The 21,268-nt window shown below is 41.7% G+C and overlaps 1 protein-coding gene across 3 annotated transcripts in view; it reads right to left on the bottom strand.

Moving 5' to 3' along the window:
* Window positions 1-9,134, bottom strand: part of Ptbp3 (polypyrimidine tract binding protein 3) — an 81,001-nt gene extending 71,867 nt beyond the window's left edge. For 2 of the 3 annotated variants that reach the window (XM_032903477.1, XM_032903484.1), the window contains exons 1-2: window positions 8,968-9,134; window positions 5,950-5,983 (exon numbers count right to left, since the gene is read on the bottom strand). In XM_032903477.1, coding sequence (XP_032759368.1) covers window positions 5,950-5,983; window positions 8,968-8,975 — 42 coding nt within the window. In that variant the 5' untranslated portion in view covers window positions 8,976-9,134. The remainder of the gene's footprint in view (window positions 1-5,949; window positions 5,984-8,967) is intronic. The other variant, XM_032903491.1, reaches the window with a different exon arrangement.
* Between the last annotated feature and the right edge of the window lie 12,134 nt (window positions 9,135-21,268).

Below are 21,268 nucleotides of genomic sequence, written 5' to 3'. Positions count from 1 at the left end.
GGAGGCAGAAGCAGGTAGGTCTCTGAGCCTGAGGCCAGCCTGGCTTACTGAGTAAGTTCTAGGACAGCCAGGGCTACTAAGAGAAATCCTGTCTCAAAACAACAACAACAAAAACAAACAAACAAACAAAAAAAAAACCAACAACAAAAGAGCTTCACAGAATCCCCTCTCCAAAAGTGAACGGCTAGACAGTACATAGGATATTGATAAATATCAGTACCACGGGCTGGAGAGATGGCTCAGCGGTTAAGAGCACCCGACTGCTTTCCCAGAGGTCCTGAGTTCAATTCCCAGCAACCATATGGTGGCTCACAACCATCTGTAAAGAGATCCGATGCCCTCTTCTGGTGTATCTGAAGACAGCTACAGTGTACTTGTATATAATAAATAAATCTTTAAAAAAAAAATATCAGTACCAGTCATCAAATCAATAAAATATTACTGATACTAGCCATTCAGCTACACCCTTTAGATACCTAAAAGTAAAAAACAGCACCAAGGGTTGCAAAGGGTGAAAAAGCACCTGAGTTCTAATTCAGATGAGACTGGAAGATCAGGCATATTCAAGGTCATATGACCACAGATGTGGGCTTGAAGCAGACTGTGTAAAGTGCATACACTTTAGAAAATGGTTCAACAGCTCAGAGTAGGCTCTTCCATCATTATACTGAAATACTTGAGACGACTAACTTATAAGAGAAGAGTTTGTTCAGCTCCTAGTTCTGGGGATGCCAGTCTAAGATCAAGCAGATACACTGCTGTAAGAAGGCCAGGTAGACAAGGCACTGTGAATGATAGACAAACAATTCACCTGAAGTTCAGAAAGCAAAGGGAAAGAGGGAAGTGCCAATATCCCACAATCACATGGAAACCTAAAACCTTCCCAGGAAACTAAACCTACTAAAAGGTTCTATGAATTCCCCAAAATGCTACCCTACAGACTGAGCCTTTAACATACAGGCCTTTGAGGAACATTCAAGATCCGAACAATATTGAACAGTTTCTGATAAATCTGCATGTCCTATCATTCTGCACTTCCACTCCTGGGCTTAGAAAATAGGTATACAACAGTAGACTAAACAGGGACAGAGAAGTGGCTCACTAGTTAAGTGGACTGGCCGTTCTTCCAGAGGTTCTGAGTTCAATTCCCAGCAACCACATGATGCCTCATAACCGTCTGTAATGGGATTTATTGCTCTCTTCTGCCATGCAGGCATAAATGCAGACAGAGAGAGCGTGCATCTATAAATAAAATTTAAAAATAAAAGACACACAGACACAGACACACACACAGACACAGACAGACAGACAGACAGACACACACACACACACACGTTCACAGAAACTTTATTTGTAATATTCCCAAGCTGGAAAGAACTCAAGTGCCCATCAACATGAGAACAGAATTTAAGACACAATATGAAACAGAAATAAAAGGATGAACTACTACTACACATAGTACAACACAGTAAGTCTAAAATTCATTTTGCTAAATAAAACTGCCACACAGGAGAGCCTTTATTATTTGGTTTTGTTCATATGAAACAGGTAAAACTAATCTATGTTAATGAAAATCAGAACAGTTGCCTAGACTGTCAGGAAAGAGATAAACAGGGATCTTTCTCAAGCTACATTGTATTGTTTTGATTAAAGTGTTAAAATTTGTCCAACTTTATTGAATTGCATTCTATAAAAATAACACCTCATTTAAAAAAGATGTAGCCAAGGTCTTCCATATTTCCAATAGTGAAGCATAACAGTAAGCAAACTTTTTCTGTAAAGGGCCAGGAGGTGAATACATTATCCTTTGCAGACTATGACCACTATTCAGCTCTGTTAATATAATGTGAAAGCAATCACAGACAATATAGACATAAATAAGCATGGCTATGTCCCAATAAAACTACTTAGAGAAACAGGTGGCAAGCCAGATGTGCCCATGGGCTGCTGCTTGTTAACCTCCAATGTCTTGCATGAAGGAAACCGACCTTCAAAATTAATTTCGATATGGTGTGGTTCTATTCTACATAGCAGACATGACAATTATTGGAAGCCAATTATAGTCCTTTCTAAACATGTTTTCCTATTCTCAACTACCCACTAAAAATAGAAAAGACTATGATAGTTTTGGAAGACCAAAATAAACAGGAATATAGATAAACAGGAATATAGGAAATGTGGCTTTGAGATTTTGAGTAGTAGCCAGCTAATACTACTGAATGCATAAGCTTGAAGTTTAAAATGCACTTTGGCACACAAAAAAGGCCATTACCCAGAATGCTATCACTGATTTATGAGGTATAGTAAATCTCTAAAATGAATGCTATAGCACTCTATCACCAGACTGTGTCTTCATTTAAAAGAACTCACTGCTCATTGTTTCTCAATGAGTCAATGATGAGTGTTGTGTGTGTGTCTTACATAGACATGTAAAATACACACACACACACACACACACACACACACACACACACACACACACACACACACAGATTGCCAGTCATGGTAGTGCATACCTGTGACCCCAGACATTTGGAGACTGAAGCAGGTTTAAGTCCAGCTTGGTTAACCTAACAAGACCATCTCAACAACTCAAAAATGAAAAAATATTTCACAATGAGTTCCCAAAGCTAATTTTTTAATTTGGGCAATGTTAAAAGAGTAATACCCCAGGCTGGAGAGATGGTTCAGTGGTTAAGAGCATTGGCTACTCTTCCAGAGGTCCTGAGTTCAATTTCCAGCAACCACATTACCATCTGTAATGAGATCTGATGCCCTCTTCTGGCCTGCAGATATACATGCAGACAGAACACTCATATACATTATATATACACACAAACACACACACACACACACACACACACACACACACACACACACACACACACATTTTTTTAAATTAATACTCCAAGCCAGGCAATGGTGGTGCATGACTTTAATCCCACCACTTGGGAGACAGAGGCAGGCAGATGCTCAAATTCAAGGCCAGACTGGTCTACAGAGTAAGTTCCAGGACAGCCATGGTTTCTTTTTTTTTTTTTTTGGTTCTTTTTTTCGGAGCTGGGGATCGAACCCAGGGCCTTGCGCTTCCTAGGCAAGCGCTCTACCACTGACCTAAATCCCCAACCCCACAGCCATGGTTTCTTAGAGAAGCCCTGTCTCAAAGCCCCTCAAAAGAAGTTATAATAACCCACAAAGAAGATTCAAGGTGCATATCATGATATGAATCCTAAAACACCTGAAAATGTATACATGTCTTCAATACAATTTCAATCTAAAAAAGGAATTCTTTTTCACTAAGTGTATACCTACGAGAATACCAGCAGTATCAAAAAGCTTGGGTTCCAGAATGTTTGCCACATCATTGTTATGATTTGGCATTCATTCATTCATTCATTTAGCAAACTTTTTTGAGTTTATAACAATCAGACACTAGAAACAACAGTAAAGAGAGCCTCAAAAATGTCTTTTGTGACACATCATAAATCACATTAAAAGCAACTCAGTTTCCCTTTGTTAAAATAATTACTTTCAAATTTAAAGTATTTTATGTTATCTTTTACAAAATCTAAATAATATTTTGGGGCTGGAGAGAGCACTTCCTGCTCTTGTAGATATCCCAGCTCCCAAACAGTAGCTTACAACCATCCTTAACTACAGTTCCAGATGGCCCTCTTATGACCTCCATAAACACCAGACACACATATAACATATATGCAGGAAAAACACTCATACACATAAAATAAGTTTTAACTAATTTTAAATAACTATCTTTTTAATCCAGGAAAGTAAAATTAGAGAACACAGCCTAAATTCCATTATCGCTACTAATTAAAGCCATTAATTATATTGTTGTATTCAGAGAGCAAACAAAGAAAACAAATATTGACTTATTTTTCATATATTCTGGATGAAATACAAGTTTTACTGATTCATTATTTGGTAATAACTAAACTTCCTTGGTGAGATCAAAGAAACAACAATCCAGAAGTACATAATGAATATTTTTATACCATGATTCTAGTATTTCAATATATAGATGCTGAATATATATAATATACATATTTTATAACATAAATAAATATATTAATATAGGCTGCCTACTGAGTCAGCTAGTCAGCATGTCATCTCTTCAGAGGTGTTGTTTTCAAAGTGCTTACTTCAAAAGATACAAACAGAAAACCAAACCTTGTATTCACATCTGGTTCCTAAACATAACATTTAAATTTTCTTCCATTTATAATGGATGAGTTTCACCATAATAAAATAAGCATAATTCTTTAACCTTAACGTGGTAACTTTCTTTTCTTTTTCTTTTTTTTCCCGGAGCTGGGGACCAAACCCAGGGCCTTGCGCTTGCTAGGTAAGCACTCCACCACTGAGCTAAATCCCCAACCCCAAGTGGTAACTTAAAGTGTCTGTTGTTATTTACATCTCAGAGAAAAGCTAGAAACACAAAACACATCTTCTTTAAAGATCAAAACAATTCATTTAAATATCCCTTCTACCAAGCACCTTCAGACACACAGTTGAAGCCTTAATTTCTAATCTCTGCATATTATTCTTAAGAAGCTGACAACATATGGAAGGAGGCAGTTCCAGAAAAGGCTGCCTGCATTAATTTCCTACTCATAAACATACTTAGAGCTTGCCAAAGCAGGTCAACTCTACCTAACCTCCAAAGATAGTGCAATAGTTCTCAATTATGCTAGTCTTAGACATCCCATTCTTTTAACTTCCTGTTACACTTATTTCTTGAGAAATCACAGAATACAAGCATTACGATCAGATCCTGTAAGTGTAAAGAAACAAAAACAGAATTAACTAACAAAACATAGTCAGGGTACAGTGGTGGAATGTGTGCTAACTCTGACATACTAGACCGTGATCATCCTATATAAATAAACCTAGTTTACTTAAAACAGAGCCAAGGATAAAGGAATCTGCACTGTGTGGCCTATTGAACTGCATTCCCAACTCAGTATCAAATATCAAACTTCATGACAGTTATCGTTTATGATTTTATTGTCTTTAAATTTCATGTATATGTACATGCCTGAGTATGTTTGTGAACTCAAGAGGTCAGAAAAACACATCTGACGCTCTTGCAACTGAAGGTACAGGTAGTTGTGAGCCACCATATACCCTGGGAACAGAACCCAGGTCATCTGAAGAGCAGTAAGTACTGCTGGCCGCCCCTCCAGTCCCAAGACAAATTATATTTTTAAAACTCTCACTTTGAGGAGCATTATTTTCTTGATTTGTATTTTTTTATCCAATAATGAGAAGACTCTGATGTAACTATAGACTTGTAACTTGGAAAAACCATTACTACACATGAGATATATTAAGTTCTCCAGATATTCACGTTTAAGATAGACCTCATTGCTAGCAACAAGGTGTAGCAACAACAAAAGGGTAAGGCTTTGAAAACAGAACAGGAAGACAAGTACTTTAACACCTTGGACAAACTTTCTCAACCTGCTTTTTCATCTTTGAAATAAGAATAGTAATTACCCATCCTGAAGGAATGTTATAATGATTGGTGTGCATACATGTAAAACACATGGCATATCATTGGCAGTAAAAAAAAAAAAATCAGCTATTGTTACTTTATTACTCATAAGTGCAGCCATAAAGGAAGATATTTTTTAAAAAAAAAAAATCAGTCTATGATTATTCTAACTACAAAAACAAAACTCTCCCACCCAAAAAAAACTTTGTTAATTTATACTTTGGGTGGTTTTAATTTTCCATACATAATACTATAGTTCCTCCTGAGAGGTGCATAAAATCCACAGGCCTACTTATGGTGGAGGTGAAAGTAAAAGGCTATTATCACACAGAACAAAAGACAATTTCATGAACAGGTGAAATCATTTCACCTCTAAGGGAGAAATGTCAAAATTAAAACATAAAAACTATGAAAGGATAGTAAAAGATTCCTACCTTTAAACCGACTGCTATAAGATCTGTAACAACACTGTATGGAAAAAGTAAAAAGAGAAAATGGAAAACAAAGTTAGAGAACAAGTTTTAAAAGACAGATAAGATTAAAGAAAAAGAAAAGGCATTATAATAACAAATAATGAAAAATGAACTGGGAAATGTTAATAAAGAAAAATCAATGGACAGTGTAGCAACAGCAGAGTTCAAAGGCAAAGCTTCAACATCAATGCAAGACATAAAGTATTCTCGTGTGTGTGTGTGTGTGTGTGTGTGTGTGTGTGTGTGTGTGTGTGTGGAACAGTTCTGCTTCGATACAATAAGCATGTGTTTATCTCACTTTGACAAATCCAACCAAAACTAAAATCACCAAGGCTCATCCTCGTAAGTCACTGATAGAAGTGATCACACCCTACAGCCTCAATAAAACAAACCTGGGCTTGGATTTTACAGACACCAAAAGTCTCTTGTAAATCTGCATCTTATCGCCCCCCAAAACTCACAAAAAACAAAACAAAACAAAAAAAACGCATCTTCCAGAGCTAGAATAAATATAAAAGTCAATTTCTACATGCCGAATTTTAAATTTGCTATTTAAAAAATATTATCCATCAATATTGTTTTGAGTACAAAAGTACTCCTCCTCCTAGGTAGAAATGAACATGAACAAACATATACAGACAGACAGACATACACAGTGGGGGAAGGAGGCAGGCAGAGAGCTGGAATTCGAGGAGGAACTAAAAATATGTTGGCTAGTGGGTTTTTTTTTTTAACTACTCAGAATAAAGGAAATGGGCTTTTTGCAAGCTGTGGGAAAATGAAATTTAATAAGCTTGCCTAGGGCATAGTTCACTATATTAAAAGCCACACTCCATAAGATTATGTGTAAAAACCCCTATACAGTTAATCTATACAAAAGCTGATCTCTCCTACATCTTCAGTTAGCAGTTTATCTCCATAGTTCCTTTATAATACAAATTCTGTACTACGTTACTAATCAATAGTCATAATTTCCTAAAGGTATGCAAGCCTGTTTTTGCATCAAGTGGTACAAACTTCATTGTTTTAAACAATAACCATTCCTTTTTTTCCTAGTAGAAACCTGCATTCATTTTTCTGAAATGTAAACCTGATAAAAACTGATAAGTTATACTTTAAAAAGTGTGTAATCTTATCTTTATCGGTCCTGGTGGACAAAACAAGCATTTCCCCATTTGAATGCTCTATCTGCATCACTGTCTTCTTAGCTTTAACACCACAAGCAAGGCAAAGTGCTTAAAAACTATTAATAAAAGTAAGTTTGGGAAGGCGAGAGCAGAAGAGTAAATATGAACAAAATGAGATGGTATGTGTGTTGTGCGTGAAATATAATAAAACCTATTATTTTGATAGCCAACTAAAAAGGTACTTTTTAACAAGATGACTGTAGTAAGTAAGTAGCAAATGATGACTAAAACCTATGCAATTAATGTTTTGGATCAGATAAACACATAGATGCTGAATTAAGGTTGAACATTCCTACTCACCCTTCCCCCTACCCCCAACCAGTGCACTGTGGGGGAGGAGCTTGCACTTCACAGTGAAGAAGCAAAAGTCAAGCAAGCCCTTTAACTAAATCTCATGACACAAAAAGCTAACTTGTTTCACCAAACCCGAAGTTGAACCTTCTGAAGATGAACACTTCACCGTCCTTCCTGAACTGATATAATGGCATTTATGGTATAAATCACTGAAAATTATTTCACACGTAAAATGAATCAGACAGGTAAGGAGGAGCCAATTCTCAAGGAGAAGCGTTCGCAAAGAAGCTCCCACTAAATAAAAATACTTTAAAGAGCATCACAATCATAAATCAAATCTAAAATCGAACTTTGATATCCACAGCAGTGTGCAATCTGCATTCAGATGAGATAATCCATATATCACAAAATTGTGAAATTAAGAAAAACGAAACCTAACGAGGTTAAAAATTGTTTTATTCTAGTGTCCTCACGTAAACACGTAGCATGCTATGATCAACTACGCGGCAACCTGCTAAATGGATTTTACTTTTCAAACAAGTTATATGCTCCACCAATTCCGCAGTTTATAGAAGTCCTGTCAACAAAAGTCGGCGGGGGAGCGGGGTTAAGGAACAACTCAAACGACAAAGATGTAAATAAATAAAAGGTAGGTTCTCTAATTGACTTGGAGGGTTTTTTTAATCTTGATTATATGACCCCAATTTATTAAAATCCCTCAATTCACGCTTTTATTAAAATACATCAGGTCCCGTCCCATGTTCCAGAGTTCCCAGAGAAATTACCAGCTCGGAAAAGGTGATTGTAAATCTTTTTTTTTTTCTTTTAGTCATAGACCCTATTTAAACCGAGCAGTTGAAAGCGCCCGGAAATCTGCACTTACACAATATCTAACATCGCCCGAGGCGAATTCACGAAGTTTCTTAGGGGTGGGGAACGAAGAGGAAGCGTCCCCGGTAATAAAGTGCAGACGCTTGGTATTTAGAAGTGGTTAACGTATCTCAAAGCCCAAGTCAGGAGACCCCGCCGGTCCCGAGACCCTCGGGGGACCGCAGTTCGAGACCCGGTCGCCGCCCAGACGGCTGTCGCCGCTCGCCCGGGCCCGCCGCCGAGGAAAGCTCCGCCGCGCGCCCCACCCCACCGGTAAACAGCAACTCCCCGAGCGCCGCGTCCGCCTCAGCCTCCGCCCCCGCCAGCGCCGCGCACCATTTTCTGAGAGGAAGTGTGGGGAGTCCGGTCAGGCACCCCGGCCCTGGCTCGACTCCGCTTCCCGAACGCGCCCCGAGGCTGCGAGGGGCGGACGTGACGGGGGCGCCGCGCGCAGGAAGCAGAGACCGCGGCGGACGGACCCCCGCGCTTCCCAGGTCCCTGCCGTCGGGCTTAGCCCCGGGCCGCTCCTCCGCTAACCGGCGTCGCGCCCTGCTCCCGGCCTCGGTGGGACGCGTCGCCGAGAGGAAACGAGGCCAGCACAGCCCCCGAGCGGCCACCCGGCACTTACCCATCCATGGCCCAGATGGAGGAGCGCGTTGTGCGGGGATTGACGGGCTCACCGCGGGCGGAGGAAGCGGGCGGCGGCTCCCGGGACCTGCGAGCGAAGCCGCTCCGCAGCCCCGGCCGGTCAGAGGTGGAAGGAAGAGTGGGAAACAGGGGCGGGGACCGGGCACGCTCTCGCCAGCGCCGCGCCCCCGCCCTCCCAGCCCGCGAGCGCGTTCCCGCCTCGCCTGGCCCCGCCCCCTCAGCGTCGACGCCCTCCCGGGACTCGGCAGGACTCCAGGGCGCCCTCTTCCCGCCTTCGCCTCTTCGCCCCGCCCCCCGCCCGTGCCTCGGCGCGCGTGCGCGCCCCCCGCCCCCAGCGTCGCGCCTGCGTTCGCGGGAACGCGCGCCTTGTGCTTCCCGCTTCGAGACTCGCCCTCCTGCGAGCCCGCGGGCCTTCCGGCTTCCCGGACTAAGACTCAGGGCCCTGAATGTTGCTGCCTAGAAAAGCCTCGGGACCCCAGGGGACTTTTGAAGCGGCGTTGAGTTGCTACTGCCGGGCGACACTCCAGGCAGCACGGCAGGGGACCCACGCGACGGCTACGGGGCAGGGATGGGCAGTGGTCTTTCCGAACCTGAGAGCAGCGACGGTAGCCTGTCCGCCGGGCCATGGCCAACCTCTGAGACCCGCACTGGCCGGATAGGTGTGGTTGGGAAAGATATTAAGTAAATGAGACTGCCCTGGACTGAAGTCCATCTTCATTTTTACACGGTTTTAATCTGAGTGCTTTTCTACCGAACAGTGTAATGCTACAAGAAACTTTCATCGCATAGCTATTTAATGGCCATCATAATGCCAGTATTTTATAAGTTTATTTATTCATCCCTCCGCGGGGCGGGGCTGGGGGAGCGTTATAGGAAAGGATTGATGTTTTTCCAGGTGAAAATAAACGAGAGGTCTCTGAAATTTCACAGCCAGAAAATGTTTTGTTTGAACCAAAGCCCTTTCCTCTGGTATGAGCAAAAACAAGTTATATGTAAAACATAAAACAGCGATTTACTCTATATAATGCGTATAACTAGTGAGAACATGCTTTTCCCCCTCTTTTATAGCACATCTACTTCTGAACGGAGTGCTTTTTCAACTCGCAGATCATTGAAATTTGAGCCGCTTAAGCCATGTCTTCAGAGTCTGAAATGAAAGAGGGAGCCTGCCCACACCATTTCAAAGAAAGTAACAACTAAAATCTATCTTTCCTGACTACCTACTTTAAAATAAGTAGACACGTATTTTTAAAAAAAAGAAGCATAACCAGTTTGTAATTCAAGGTCATTTTTAAAGAAATTTCACTTCCCATTTTCAAGATGTCAAAAACATTTCGTATGTTAAATCTAAACATTAACTTATGTTTGGAGACATTTCCACCTTACTTTGCTATATGGGATTTTAAAATAGCAACTTGGTATAGAGGCACATACTTGTGCCTATAATTCCTACCCGAGTTTAAGGCCACCTTGAGCTACGTGTTATGTTCCAGGCCATCCTGGGTCACAGAAAAATATAATAAAATGTCAGAGAAAAGCAGCCGACCAGGTGATGATAGCACATGACTTTAATCCCAGCACTCATTCAGGAAAAGAGAGGGAGAGAAGAGGAGGAGAGAAAGGGAGGGAGAGAGAAGTGCTGATGAAGTGTTTCTATTGCTGTATTTGAGGTAGATTTTGTATCCTTTTTTGTTTGTTTGTTTGTTTTGTGTTTGGTTTCCATTGGTTGGTTTTTTTCAGGACAGGGTTGAGATCTCTGTATAGCCCCAGGCTGTCCTGAAACTCACTCTGTAGACCAGGCTGGCCTTGAACTTGGACTTATGCTTGCCAACTGTAACTATTTTTAATTACAGTATTTTAATTGACTTTATTTTAATACTCCATAGTGCACAAAATTTAATGTGCCACATTTTAATTTTTTTCCAAAATAGTGGACGCTTAAATTATTTGTAGCTATTCAAAATAATTAACAGTTGGGGATTTAGCTCAGCGGTAGAGCACAAGCGCAAGGCCCTGGGTTCGGTCCCCAGCTCCGGGGGAAAAAAAAAAGAAAAAGAAAAAAAAAATCAAAATAATTAACAATGCCACACAGAACATCTCATAGTTATGACCACATATGATTACATCTGAGGAACGGAATATTATAAATAGAATTCCAGAGCAAAAGGTATAAGCACACCAAGTTTGATGAATACCGTGAAGGCAATTTTAAAGACAATATGCCAGTTTACAAGGTTTTTAAAAAAATGACTGAAAACATCATGTCTCTCTTAACCCTGAACCTTTAAATAAATACAGTTATCACAAATGTTGGGTTTTTTGAGATAAGGCTTCTCTGTGTAACAGCCCTAACTGTCCTAGAACTCACTCTGGAGCCCAGGCTGGCCTTGAACTCACAGAGATACCAAGTTCTACACCACCATGCCCAACAATTTTTTAAAATTAAGTATATTAGGGTTGGGGATTTAGCTCAGTGGTAGAGCGCTTGCCTAGAAAGCGCAAGACCCTGGGTTCGGTCCTCAGCTCCGGAAAAAAAGAAAAAAAATTAAGTATATTAAATGTGTTAGTATGTGCATATGTGGGGAGTGCCTGTGGAGACATCAGATTCCCTACAGCTAACATTCTAGTCCACATGACTTGGGTGCTGAGAACCAAAATAGGGTCCTCTACAAGAGCAGTACGCGTCACTAACCACTAGGCTATCTCCAGCCCCAGTTGTTACTCTTTAAAATTCATGCAGTCTACCTGAGTCTCATTCTCCATACCAAGTCACTCTAAAAAGTCTATATCACCGAATAAAACTAACAAAACTGTACTTTATTTCCTAAACAAGCCCAGCTTTCTAACAAAGGCCTAGATCATTGAAAACAGTTTATAAACCAAAAACAAGATGAAATGTTCTCTTTTCCATGCCCTTTTGTCCTAAAGTCAAAGAATTTACGGAATGATCTCTATGAGCTTGAGTGTCACTCTGATTCAAAATGGTAGACAGGGGCTGAGGGATGACTCGGTCAGAGAGACGGCTGCTACACAATCATGATGGCCTCATCAAGCCAAATCCTGAGCTCAGACTCAGTCAGAGACCTCAAAACAAAAAGTGGAGGAGGGTGGAGAGATGGCCCAGTGGTTAAGAGCGCTTGTTGCTCTGGAGGACGGTGCCCAGGCCCTGCACAGTGGTTCATAACCGTCACTAATTCCAGTTCTAGGTCAGTTCTTCTGACCTCCGAGGGCACCAGGCACACACACGGTGCACATACATACATGCAGAAAAAGCATTCAACAATTAAATAAACCTGTCAGCCTGACATGGTAACGTTGTAATTCCAGCACGTCCCAAGGCCATCCTGGTCTTCAGAGCGAGTAGTATCCAGGACAGTCAGATAGCCAGGACAACACAGAGAAACCCTGACTTGAAAAACCAAAAAGTAAATAAGTGAAATTATGTATATTAAAGTGGAAAGCTATTGTTGAAACTCCTGATGCTAACCTCTGGTCACTGCAAGTGCACACGCACACACACACACACACACACACACACACACACACACACACACACACACACACATCAACAATAACAACTGCCAGAGCGTAGAATGGAGTTTGCTTCTTAAAGCCTATGTTCTAGATTTTAGGTATTCCCATACTCTATATAGCATAGAAGAGACTTGGTCTTTTCTAATTTCTGGGTTTTCAGAATGATTTTACACACACGACTTTGGTATAAGCACTTAATACTATTCTGTCTTCTTCACGCCAAAGAGGATAACCTCTGCAGGTTACTGTAGACTTTGAAAAGATAGTTCTAAATAATTTAGCTTATAATTTCTCCCCTGTGTTTTTGTTCTGGTTTGCTTATGGAGTCCCCCCTGAACCTTGTTTATCTGATAAGAGGCACACCCCTTTGTCCTTATGTTTACCCATAGGTAACCTTTGAACGCTCCCCTGAAGCTACTCTACTATGCAGTGCTTAGTTAACATTTAACCCGCACTCCTGTTTACAGGTAAGACTTCTTAAGACAGAGCAATCAAAAACCTACATGCCATTGGAGTTCAAAATTAATACCAGCCACTAGTTGAATCTCAGGATGTCATTACCGAAATATTTCTATCATGACAGTTTCAAAATTATAACTATTGACATCTATTCCTTAAAATTGAAACTTGTGAGATCTTCTCACTAAATGAAGAAGACCCGCTTCAAAAGTTTGTATACTGTGCAACTCTATTTCTGTAGCATTTTCAAAAATGATGAAATTAAATAGAGGAAAAACAGATCGGCGTTTGGAAGAGATTAGGAACAGGACGCAGGGAGTAGATCCCCATGACTATGGTGCCTACAAAGTGTTTCTTGTGTGTCCCGAGCAGATTACTCTGAAAGACAGTTCTAGATAATCTATCACTGTATTTTCCTAGTGTTTTGCTTCTGGTTTCCTTAATAAATTCCTCCCCTGAGACTACCATGAACAATGTCTGTTTCCTTATCTTGTGACTGCCATAATGCAGTCACCTGCACGTGGACAGCACCTGGTGCGGAGGACTCTTCTGTCTACACTGAAGGCGCTGTTATCTCCTCTCACTGTGGTCAGTGTCCAGCCTTGCCAGACTTGCTTTGGACATTCCTGAAGCACTTTTCCAAAGAGGGAGGAGACTTTGTCCCCTGTCTTTTTGTCATCTTATATCACAAGACTCCCTATGTTGCCTATTTCTTAATGTAATCGTCCTTTCTATTTTTAGTCAGAGGAAAATCTTTAGAGTTTGGAACAGAGGACTGTCCAAGTGATAAAAACTAATGTTTTAAGAACCATTCCCCTTGGGCTGGAGAGATGGTTCAGTGGTTAAGAGCACGACTGCTCTTCCAGAGGTCCTGAGTTCAATTCCCAACAACCACATGGTGGCTCACAGCCATCTATAATGGGATCTGATGCCCTCTTCTGGTGTGTCTGAAGACATCTACAGTGTACTCATATACATTAAATAAATAATATTTTTTTAAAAAAGAACCATTCTCCTTAAACATCCTGTCGTTGAAACTAGTACCTCTAGATGATGTAATGGTACACACCTTTAGTCCCAATACTCAGGAGGCAATCAAGTGAATCTCTGTGAGTTCAAGGCCAGCTGGGTTCACAAAGAACTCCAGGACATCTAGACATCCAGGACTTTGTAACAGAGAGAAACCCTGTTCTGAAAACCAAACTAAGCCAAACCACCTAACCAAAAAAGAAGGGGAAGGGAAAGGAGGAGGAGGGGGAGGGGGGAGGGGAGGAGGAGGGGGAAGAGGAGGGAAGGGAGAGTGTGTGTGTGTGTGTGTGTGTGTGTGTGTGTGTGTGTGTTTTGCCTACATGGATATCCGTGCACTGTTGGCATGCCTGGTGCCCTCAGAGGCCAGAAGGCATTGGATCTCCTGGAACTGGAATTACAGATAGTTGCGAACCACTAGGTATGTGGGTGTTGGGAATTGAAGCTAGGTCCTCTGTCCAGCCACTATGACAAAATTCTTGCATAGAGAAATCTGATGAATCTCCAGGTTTCGGAGTGCATGTTGGTGTTGGGAAGATAGTGTGCCCAGAGGGCATGGAGTTCTTACTCCACCCTTGTATCTTTCCATATACACCTCTTCTGCCTGGATGTCCCTGAACCATTCACACTGTCCTTAAATTCCAATTATCTCTCTTCACTCCAAATAAACTTCTCAAATGTGACAATTAATTTCAAATATATCATGCCCTATCACAGCTGGCAACATAATTCTGATTTTTTACTGAAATAGGGGTTGGGATTTAGCTCAGTGGTAGAGCGCCACCTAGGAAGCGCAAGGCCCTGGTTCGGTCCCTAGCTCCAAAAAAAAAAAAAAAAGAGCCGAAAAAAGAGTTCCTTAGTTTTTACCTAATAATGTTTATCTGTCCTATTATCCTATCTAACATAGCAAATTACATTATTAGGTCCCCTGAGGATCCGTTTTTCAAACCTCCACATCTTTGAACAATACTATTCAGATTCCTTCAACTATAATTTGCTGGTTTTGTCCTACAATTATCGGATTAGAAAGGAAGACTACAAATATAAAAATGATGTGTATTAGCACTGTGATTCGTTGTTGCTGAGATTGAACACCGAATAGAGATTAGAGATAGAGTTTATGGTTTTCTTTATGTAAAGTGGTCTTCTTTCTTTCTCTCTCTCTCTCTCTCTCTCTCTCCCCCCCTTCTTCCTGTTTCCTTCCTTTCTTTTCTTCTTTCCTTCCTTCCTTCCTTCCTTTCTTTTCTTCTTTCCTTCCTTCCTTCCTTTCTTTCTCTCTTTCTTTTCCTTCATCTTTTATCCAGAGTGTATTCTCTGAAAGGACAGCATCAAGAGCAGCTCATGCTTAAGGAATGGGGTGTCACTCTCCACTTCCTTGAAGGAACAGCATTCACCTAAATTATTTGCGATGAATTTGTACATATTTAATTTTTTCATTGCAGATTCACAGATATTTATTTTACACTCTGATTTTGAACCAATGTCATTTTATCTTAATATCCAAATTGCTCTAGCCATTGGCCAGTGGGAGCTATTTAAGCTGACTTCTGTGCTACATAACATCGGTGGGAGTGTTTTAGATTTTTGTTTGGTCTCTAAATATTTCCCAGGTTGGTTTCAAACTCGTGGACACAAGGATTCCTTGTTTCAGCTCCTGAGTCCTGGAACCACAGGCATAAACTACTGTACCCAACTACGTCTTACTGAACACTTCTTCATTTTTATGGTATTACAAGATGTTCCAGAGTCATCTTGTTTATTTTTTGCCTCTGTGTGAGGATCAGCCATTTGTCAAAAAACATCTGGGTACTAAGTGTACCCACCACCTCTAAGTTTTTAACTTGAGAATTTCCAAAGATCTAGTCAGTAATGTAGTGTGTATATGTGTATACGTGTGTGTGTGTGTGTGTGTGTGTGTGTGCGTGTATGTGTACATGTGTGTGTATAGATGTATATGCATGAGTGGGCATGTGTGCAGGCCAGAGGACAGCCCTAGGCACTATCCACTTTATCTTCTTTTTTAAGCTTGGTTGAGTTGGAGCGTTTGCTCTCTCTCTTTTTTTCAAGATCGATTTATTTATTTATTTATTTATTTATTTATTTATTTATTTATTTTTAAAGATTTATTCATTTATTATATCTAAGTACACTGTAGCTGTCTTCAGACACACCAGAATAGGGCATCAGATCTCTTTACAGATGGTTGTGAGCCACCATGTGGTTGCTGGGAATTGAACTCAGGACCTCTGGAAGAGCAGTTGGTGCTCTTAACTGCTGAGCCATCTCTCTACCCGGTCCCCCTTTATCTTTTTAAAGACAGATTTTCCTGCTGGCCTGGGACTCATTGATAAAGGTAGACTGGCTGTCTAGTGAGCACCAGAGATCACTTGTGTCTGTCTCCCTGGTTCTGGAAATTCAAACATGCACCATCACACACAGCTTTCATTCTTTAAGAAAACAAAACACAAAGACAGAGTTTGGGGATGACACTCAAGTCCTTGTGTTTGGTTCCTTATCAATTGAACGATCACCACCCCGATGTCTGTCGTGGGATGTCTATGCTATGATCAGTATGAACTTACACTCCCTGGTTTACTTTAGTTCAGCCTCCCCTCACCCGTACATTTCAATAGCAGATCAGGAAACTGAATCCTGGGAAATAAAACCATTATGTCGCATTGTCTCTTCTTCATGTCTACCTCTGCTCTGGGAATGGACCCCAGGGTTGTTCCTAATTTATAGACAACATACTTTATCCCCAGTCTTTACTCTTTCAAGTTTCAAAATGCCACTGAACCTTCAGGAATATCTCACTTGCTAAAAAGGGTGCTGACTCGATTCTTGTTAAACCCCACTGTTGTCCCTGATTTGGGAACACAATGCCAAGTATTCTTCATTGCCTGTGTCGTGGGCTCTATCAGTGTGCTGGTATCATTACTGTTGACATTTCTGGTTACTCTCACTCCTTGTCTTGGGCCATCACTCTCAGTTCTGTGGCACACAATGACTTTCATTGTCACTAAGTTTCTGACTCTTCCCATCCAGCCTTTCGCCAGCCCTTAGCATAAGCTCTTCCTGGCTTATCCACATCTAAGTGACTAAGTGACCGGTGCCTGGTCCTAATCCTTATAAAGAAGGTGCAAAAAACTGCTCTAAGGTAGCAGAAAATTGCTTTCCTTCCGTGTGCGTGTGTGTGTGCATGTGTGTCTGTGCATATGTGTGTATGTGAATAACTCAAGACAGCTTCTGCACTGACTCACCATTCCTTTCCTCTGATGAAGTACAATGTTAATAAATATTATAGATGGCCATAATAGTGTTACTATTGTCACTGTCCTATGGGGGGGAAAGATAGTTTCTTTTTGGGTATCTGAGACTACATAAAAAGCAGGAAATATAAATCTTTTGGGGGGGCACTCACTCGGTAGATGCGACTGGCTTGGAACGTGCTATCTGTGGTAAATCAGGTCATCCTCAAACTCCCAGAGATCTGCCTGCCTCTTCCACCTAAATCCAGCGCCTTAGACCACTCGGCCACGCTACCTCCCATTTCTGCCTCTACCTCCTAAATGCTGGAATTGGAGGCTTGGGCCACCACGCCCAGCAGGAAATACAAATTTTACTTCACAATGAGAACAAAGCCTTCACTCTGATCACTAATTCAAACTTGTCCGTAGAATCCTTCGGTAGACACCCTTGACAACGAGCCTAGAGGGTTGCTTAGCATATACCTATTTTCCTCTCCCAGACTTGCCCTTCCTTGAAATAATAGCCTTATGCAAAAAGCAGGCTGTAGTCTAAGGTCAGTGGAAAAGTTCCTGGAATGTCAGACAACTGGCTAGAGCTGTTCTCCCTTCCCAGTGTGGCTCTAAAAAATGCTTAACTGCTGCTGATTCCACAGGACACCAGGCAAATGTTCAACCTTGAGTAGGCAAATAAGCAGAAGGTCAGTCTAAAAAAGAAGAAACACACACACACACACACACACACACACACACACACCGGAAAATCGGAAAATAGAACCCTGGCTGGAAAGTTTCTCCCTGAGAATGTATTATTTATGTAACTGGAAAATTGAACCTCCCTGCCTCACTCCCATCCACGTGGTAGAAAGTCACTTGCACCAGGGGCTTAGGTCGTCTTACTCTGTGTCTTCAAAAACACAGGGAGGATGAGACCTTAATCAAAAATTTAATTTTGTGGAGGAGAGCAGGAGGACCACACGTAGGAGGAATGTACTCTGTCGGGGAGTAGGAGCACGGTATTTCCAACACTTGACCCTTGTGAGCAAACTGCAGACCATCAGGAGATCTAGTAGGAAAGAGGCTGTGGGTCTTGATTTTTAAACTCATTTCAAACATCAGGGACAATCTGGAAAGGCAGAGGTAAAGAAACTGTCACCTATTCTACCGTTATCCATGAGGCAGGAGGAAGCTCGCGTTGATCAAGGGAATGTCAAGAATTTCTCTTTCTCAACATGTAAATGCGGTAATTCTGTTTCTCAAAAGTCATATCTGTCTTTGGGAAATGCAGGTGTATTTGACATATTTACCGACAGGATACCAGGAAGAATTAGGTGGAAATACCTCCAGTGGAAATTGGACGACACAAACTCCCCCTGAACTTTCTTGCTAAGGCTATTTTCAAAACAAAATGAATAATTCAGACAAGAAAATGTTTGACTTGAGAAAGGAGGCTAGATCCTGGTGTGAGAGCAGCCGTGAGTGGGGACCAGCAGGAGATGAGGATAGGAAAGGCCATTTTAATGAAGGAAATCTGAGCAAAGGAGATTGTCTCAGAAAGAAACACATTAGAAGTGTGCCTAAGAACCTGGTAATGGCTGCTTTTGATCCTTTAGCCTTGAAATAGAATATCCATTAAGAATTAGGTCTGCCCATATTTAACAGAAAACTCAAAAGTAACTGGAGAAAAAATTTTATTTTTGTTTTGAAAATAGTCAAAGTTACAGACTCACTTTTTTCATGTTCATTAAAAACCCAGTCTTCATCTGGTTTCGTCATCTGAGTACTTGACTCTCAGTATCACAGTCCCCAGCTCCGGAAAAAAAAAAAAAAGAAAGAAAAAAGAAAAAAAGAAAGAAAGAGACTGGAGAAAGGGCTTGTGGCACAGGCACAGGGACCTGAGTTCAGACGCCCAACGCCCAGGTAAATACAAGGTAGGTGGGGCAGCCCACCCAAAATCCCAGCAATAGGAAGACAAAGGATCTCCCCGCATCCACAGTCAACCTCTGGTCTGTTGTGGATTGCCCTGGAGCTGTTCGTATTTTGATGCTAATTCCCCTTACCCAAGGAGTAGTGCCTAGTCAGGACTCAGGTGACTTCTTCAAAACTTTATCCCCATTTTAACTTGTAAAATAAAGCAGGGGAAGGGAAGGTGGAGCTGAAGAGAAGGGGAAAGGAGAAAGAGGAGGCGGAAGGCAGATGGAGCTGAAGCACGTGGCCTGGAGAAACCGCAAGTTCTAAGGGATCTCCTAGCTGGGAAATAGAGTAGTGTAGTGGTAGATCTGCCCAATCTAAGCATGCAGCTTGTCTTTTTTTCTTTTTTTTCTTTTCTTTTCTTTTTTTCAGAGCTGGGGACCGAACCCAGGGCCTTGTGCTTGCTAGGCAAGCGCTCTACCACTGAGCTAAATCCCCAACCCCTTGTCTTTTTTTCTTTATTTTTTTTTTGTAGCTTAGCAATTAGATTTATATGTTAAACACTCAGTCCACAATACATCCACACAATAATTTCATTGCCGATTAATAAAGATTTAAACCGCCCACCCGGACAAGATAAAATTGACCTAGTCCGCCTGGGTCTGGATCATCCTGCTCACTTGTCTCCATCTTGATTTCTCTCCCTCCTCCTCCTTTCTCCTTCCTAGACTCCCCCACCCCCACCCACACACACACTCTCTTCCTTCTCTTCACGTTATCCTGGACCTGCCTTGCTGCATAATGACAGCATCTTACGCTGGTCCTTCAGAAAGTCACGAGTAATCTCTGGTAAAACTGTTGTCCTATACAGTGAAAACTCTTATTGCTTACAGGGTGATGAGTTACGAACAGGAGGGAGTATCGGCAAGGTTTGGAGATCCCTGGTAGTGGCCTGGGGGGCGGGGGCGGAGCCTGCAAGGACGGCCTTTGATGGCCCCCAGTTAACACGTGATGAGTCAGAGACTACAAAGATTGCTGGCGGCTAGAACAGTGTTCAGCTTCCTGCGTGCAGACGGTCCAGTTATGCTCTTCTGACAACCTAGGGGGAAAGAGAAACTGGAGCCACCAAACTCTGGTTTAGGACTCCCTTCGAAGAGCTTGATTTGCTCTCTCGCTCTCGCTCTCGCTCTCGCTCTCGCTCTCTCTCTCTCCCTTAGGTTTGACACTCTCTAGTAATTAGTTCTCAATTTAAAAACAAAAACAAAACAACAAAAAACCACTTATATTAAAGCCAGATGGCAGTAGTACACACCTTTAACTCCCAGCACTCAAGAGGTAGAGGCAGGCAGATCGCTGTGAGTTCAAGGCCATCCTGGTCTACACAGCTAGTTCCAAGACAGCTAGGCTACACAGCCTAGTTTTGGGTCTCAAAAAATCAAAAAGGAAAAGAAAAATTATGTTATTTGAATTATGTATTTGTGTGTGGGCGTGTACACACGAGTGCAGGTGACCTCAGAAACCACAGAAGGTATCAAATCCCCTGGAGCTGGAGAGGTGGGAGGCGATGAGCTCCCCCACCTCCAGCACGGATATTGGGAAACTGACTCAGGTTGTCTTCAAAAGCTGTACTCACTCTTACCTACTGAGCCATCTCTCCAGCCTGGATTGGTCCTTACTTTACACCTAACACTCGCAGGAGATCATAGCCACTAGGATAAGAGAAAGGGAATGTGATAACTTCATTTTGAGTTAACATAATGAGATTTTAAAATTATGATGATGATGATGATGTGGCTTTTTGGTCCCAGCAGTAAGTTTCCACTTCCCCAAATCGCTTTCCCTTACCTGCAATGAGTCTTTCTGTCCCTGTTACACACAAAGGAGAGAGAGAGACAGAGAGAGAGAGAGAGAGAGAGAGAGAGAGAGAGAGAGAGAGAGAGAGAGTGTGTTGGGGCCAACTGCAAGTCCCAGCCTCATAACTGTTTGTGTACTCATGCAGGACAAGGAACACTATTACAGCTATTTCCACCCTTGTGCACTGTGGTAGTTTGAAAGAAATGTCCTCCTCCTATGGGCTCATGTATTTGAAGACTTGTTCCTTTTTAG

Source organism: Rattus rattus, chromosome 1 (genome assembly GCF_011064425.1).
Source record: "Rattus rattus isolate New Zealand chromosome 1, Rrattus_CSIRO_v1, whole genome shotgun sequence".
NCBI classification, from domain to species: domain Eukaryota; kingdom Metazoa; phylum Chordata; class Mammalia; order Rodentia; family Muridae; genus Rattus; species Rattus rattus.
This window is presented reverse-complemented; position numbering and strand designations above follow the sequence as displayed.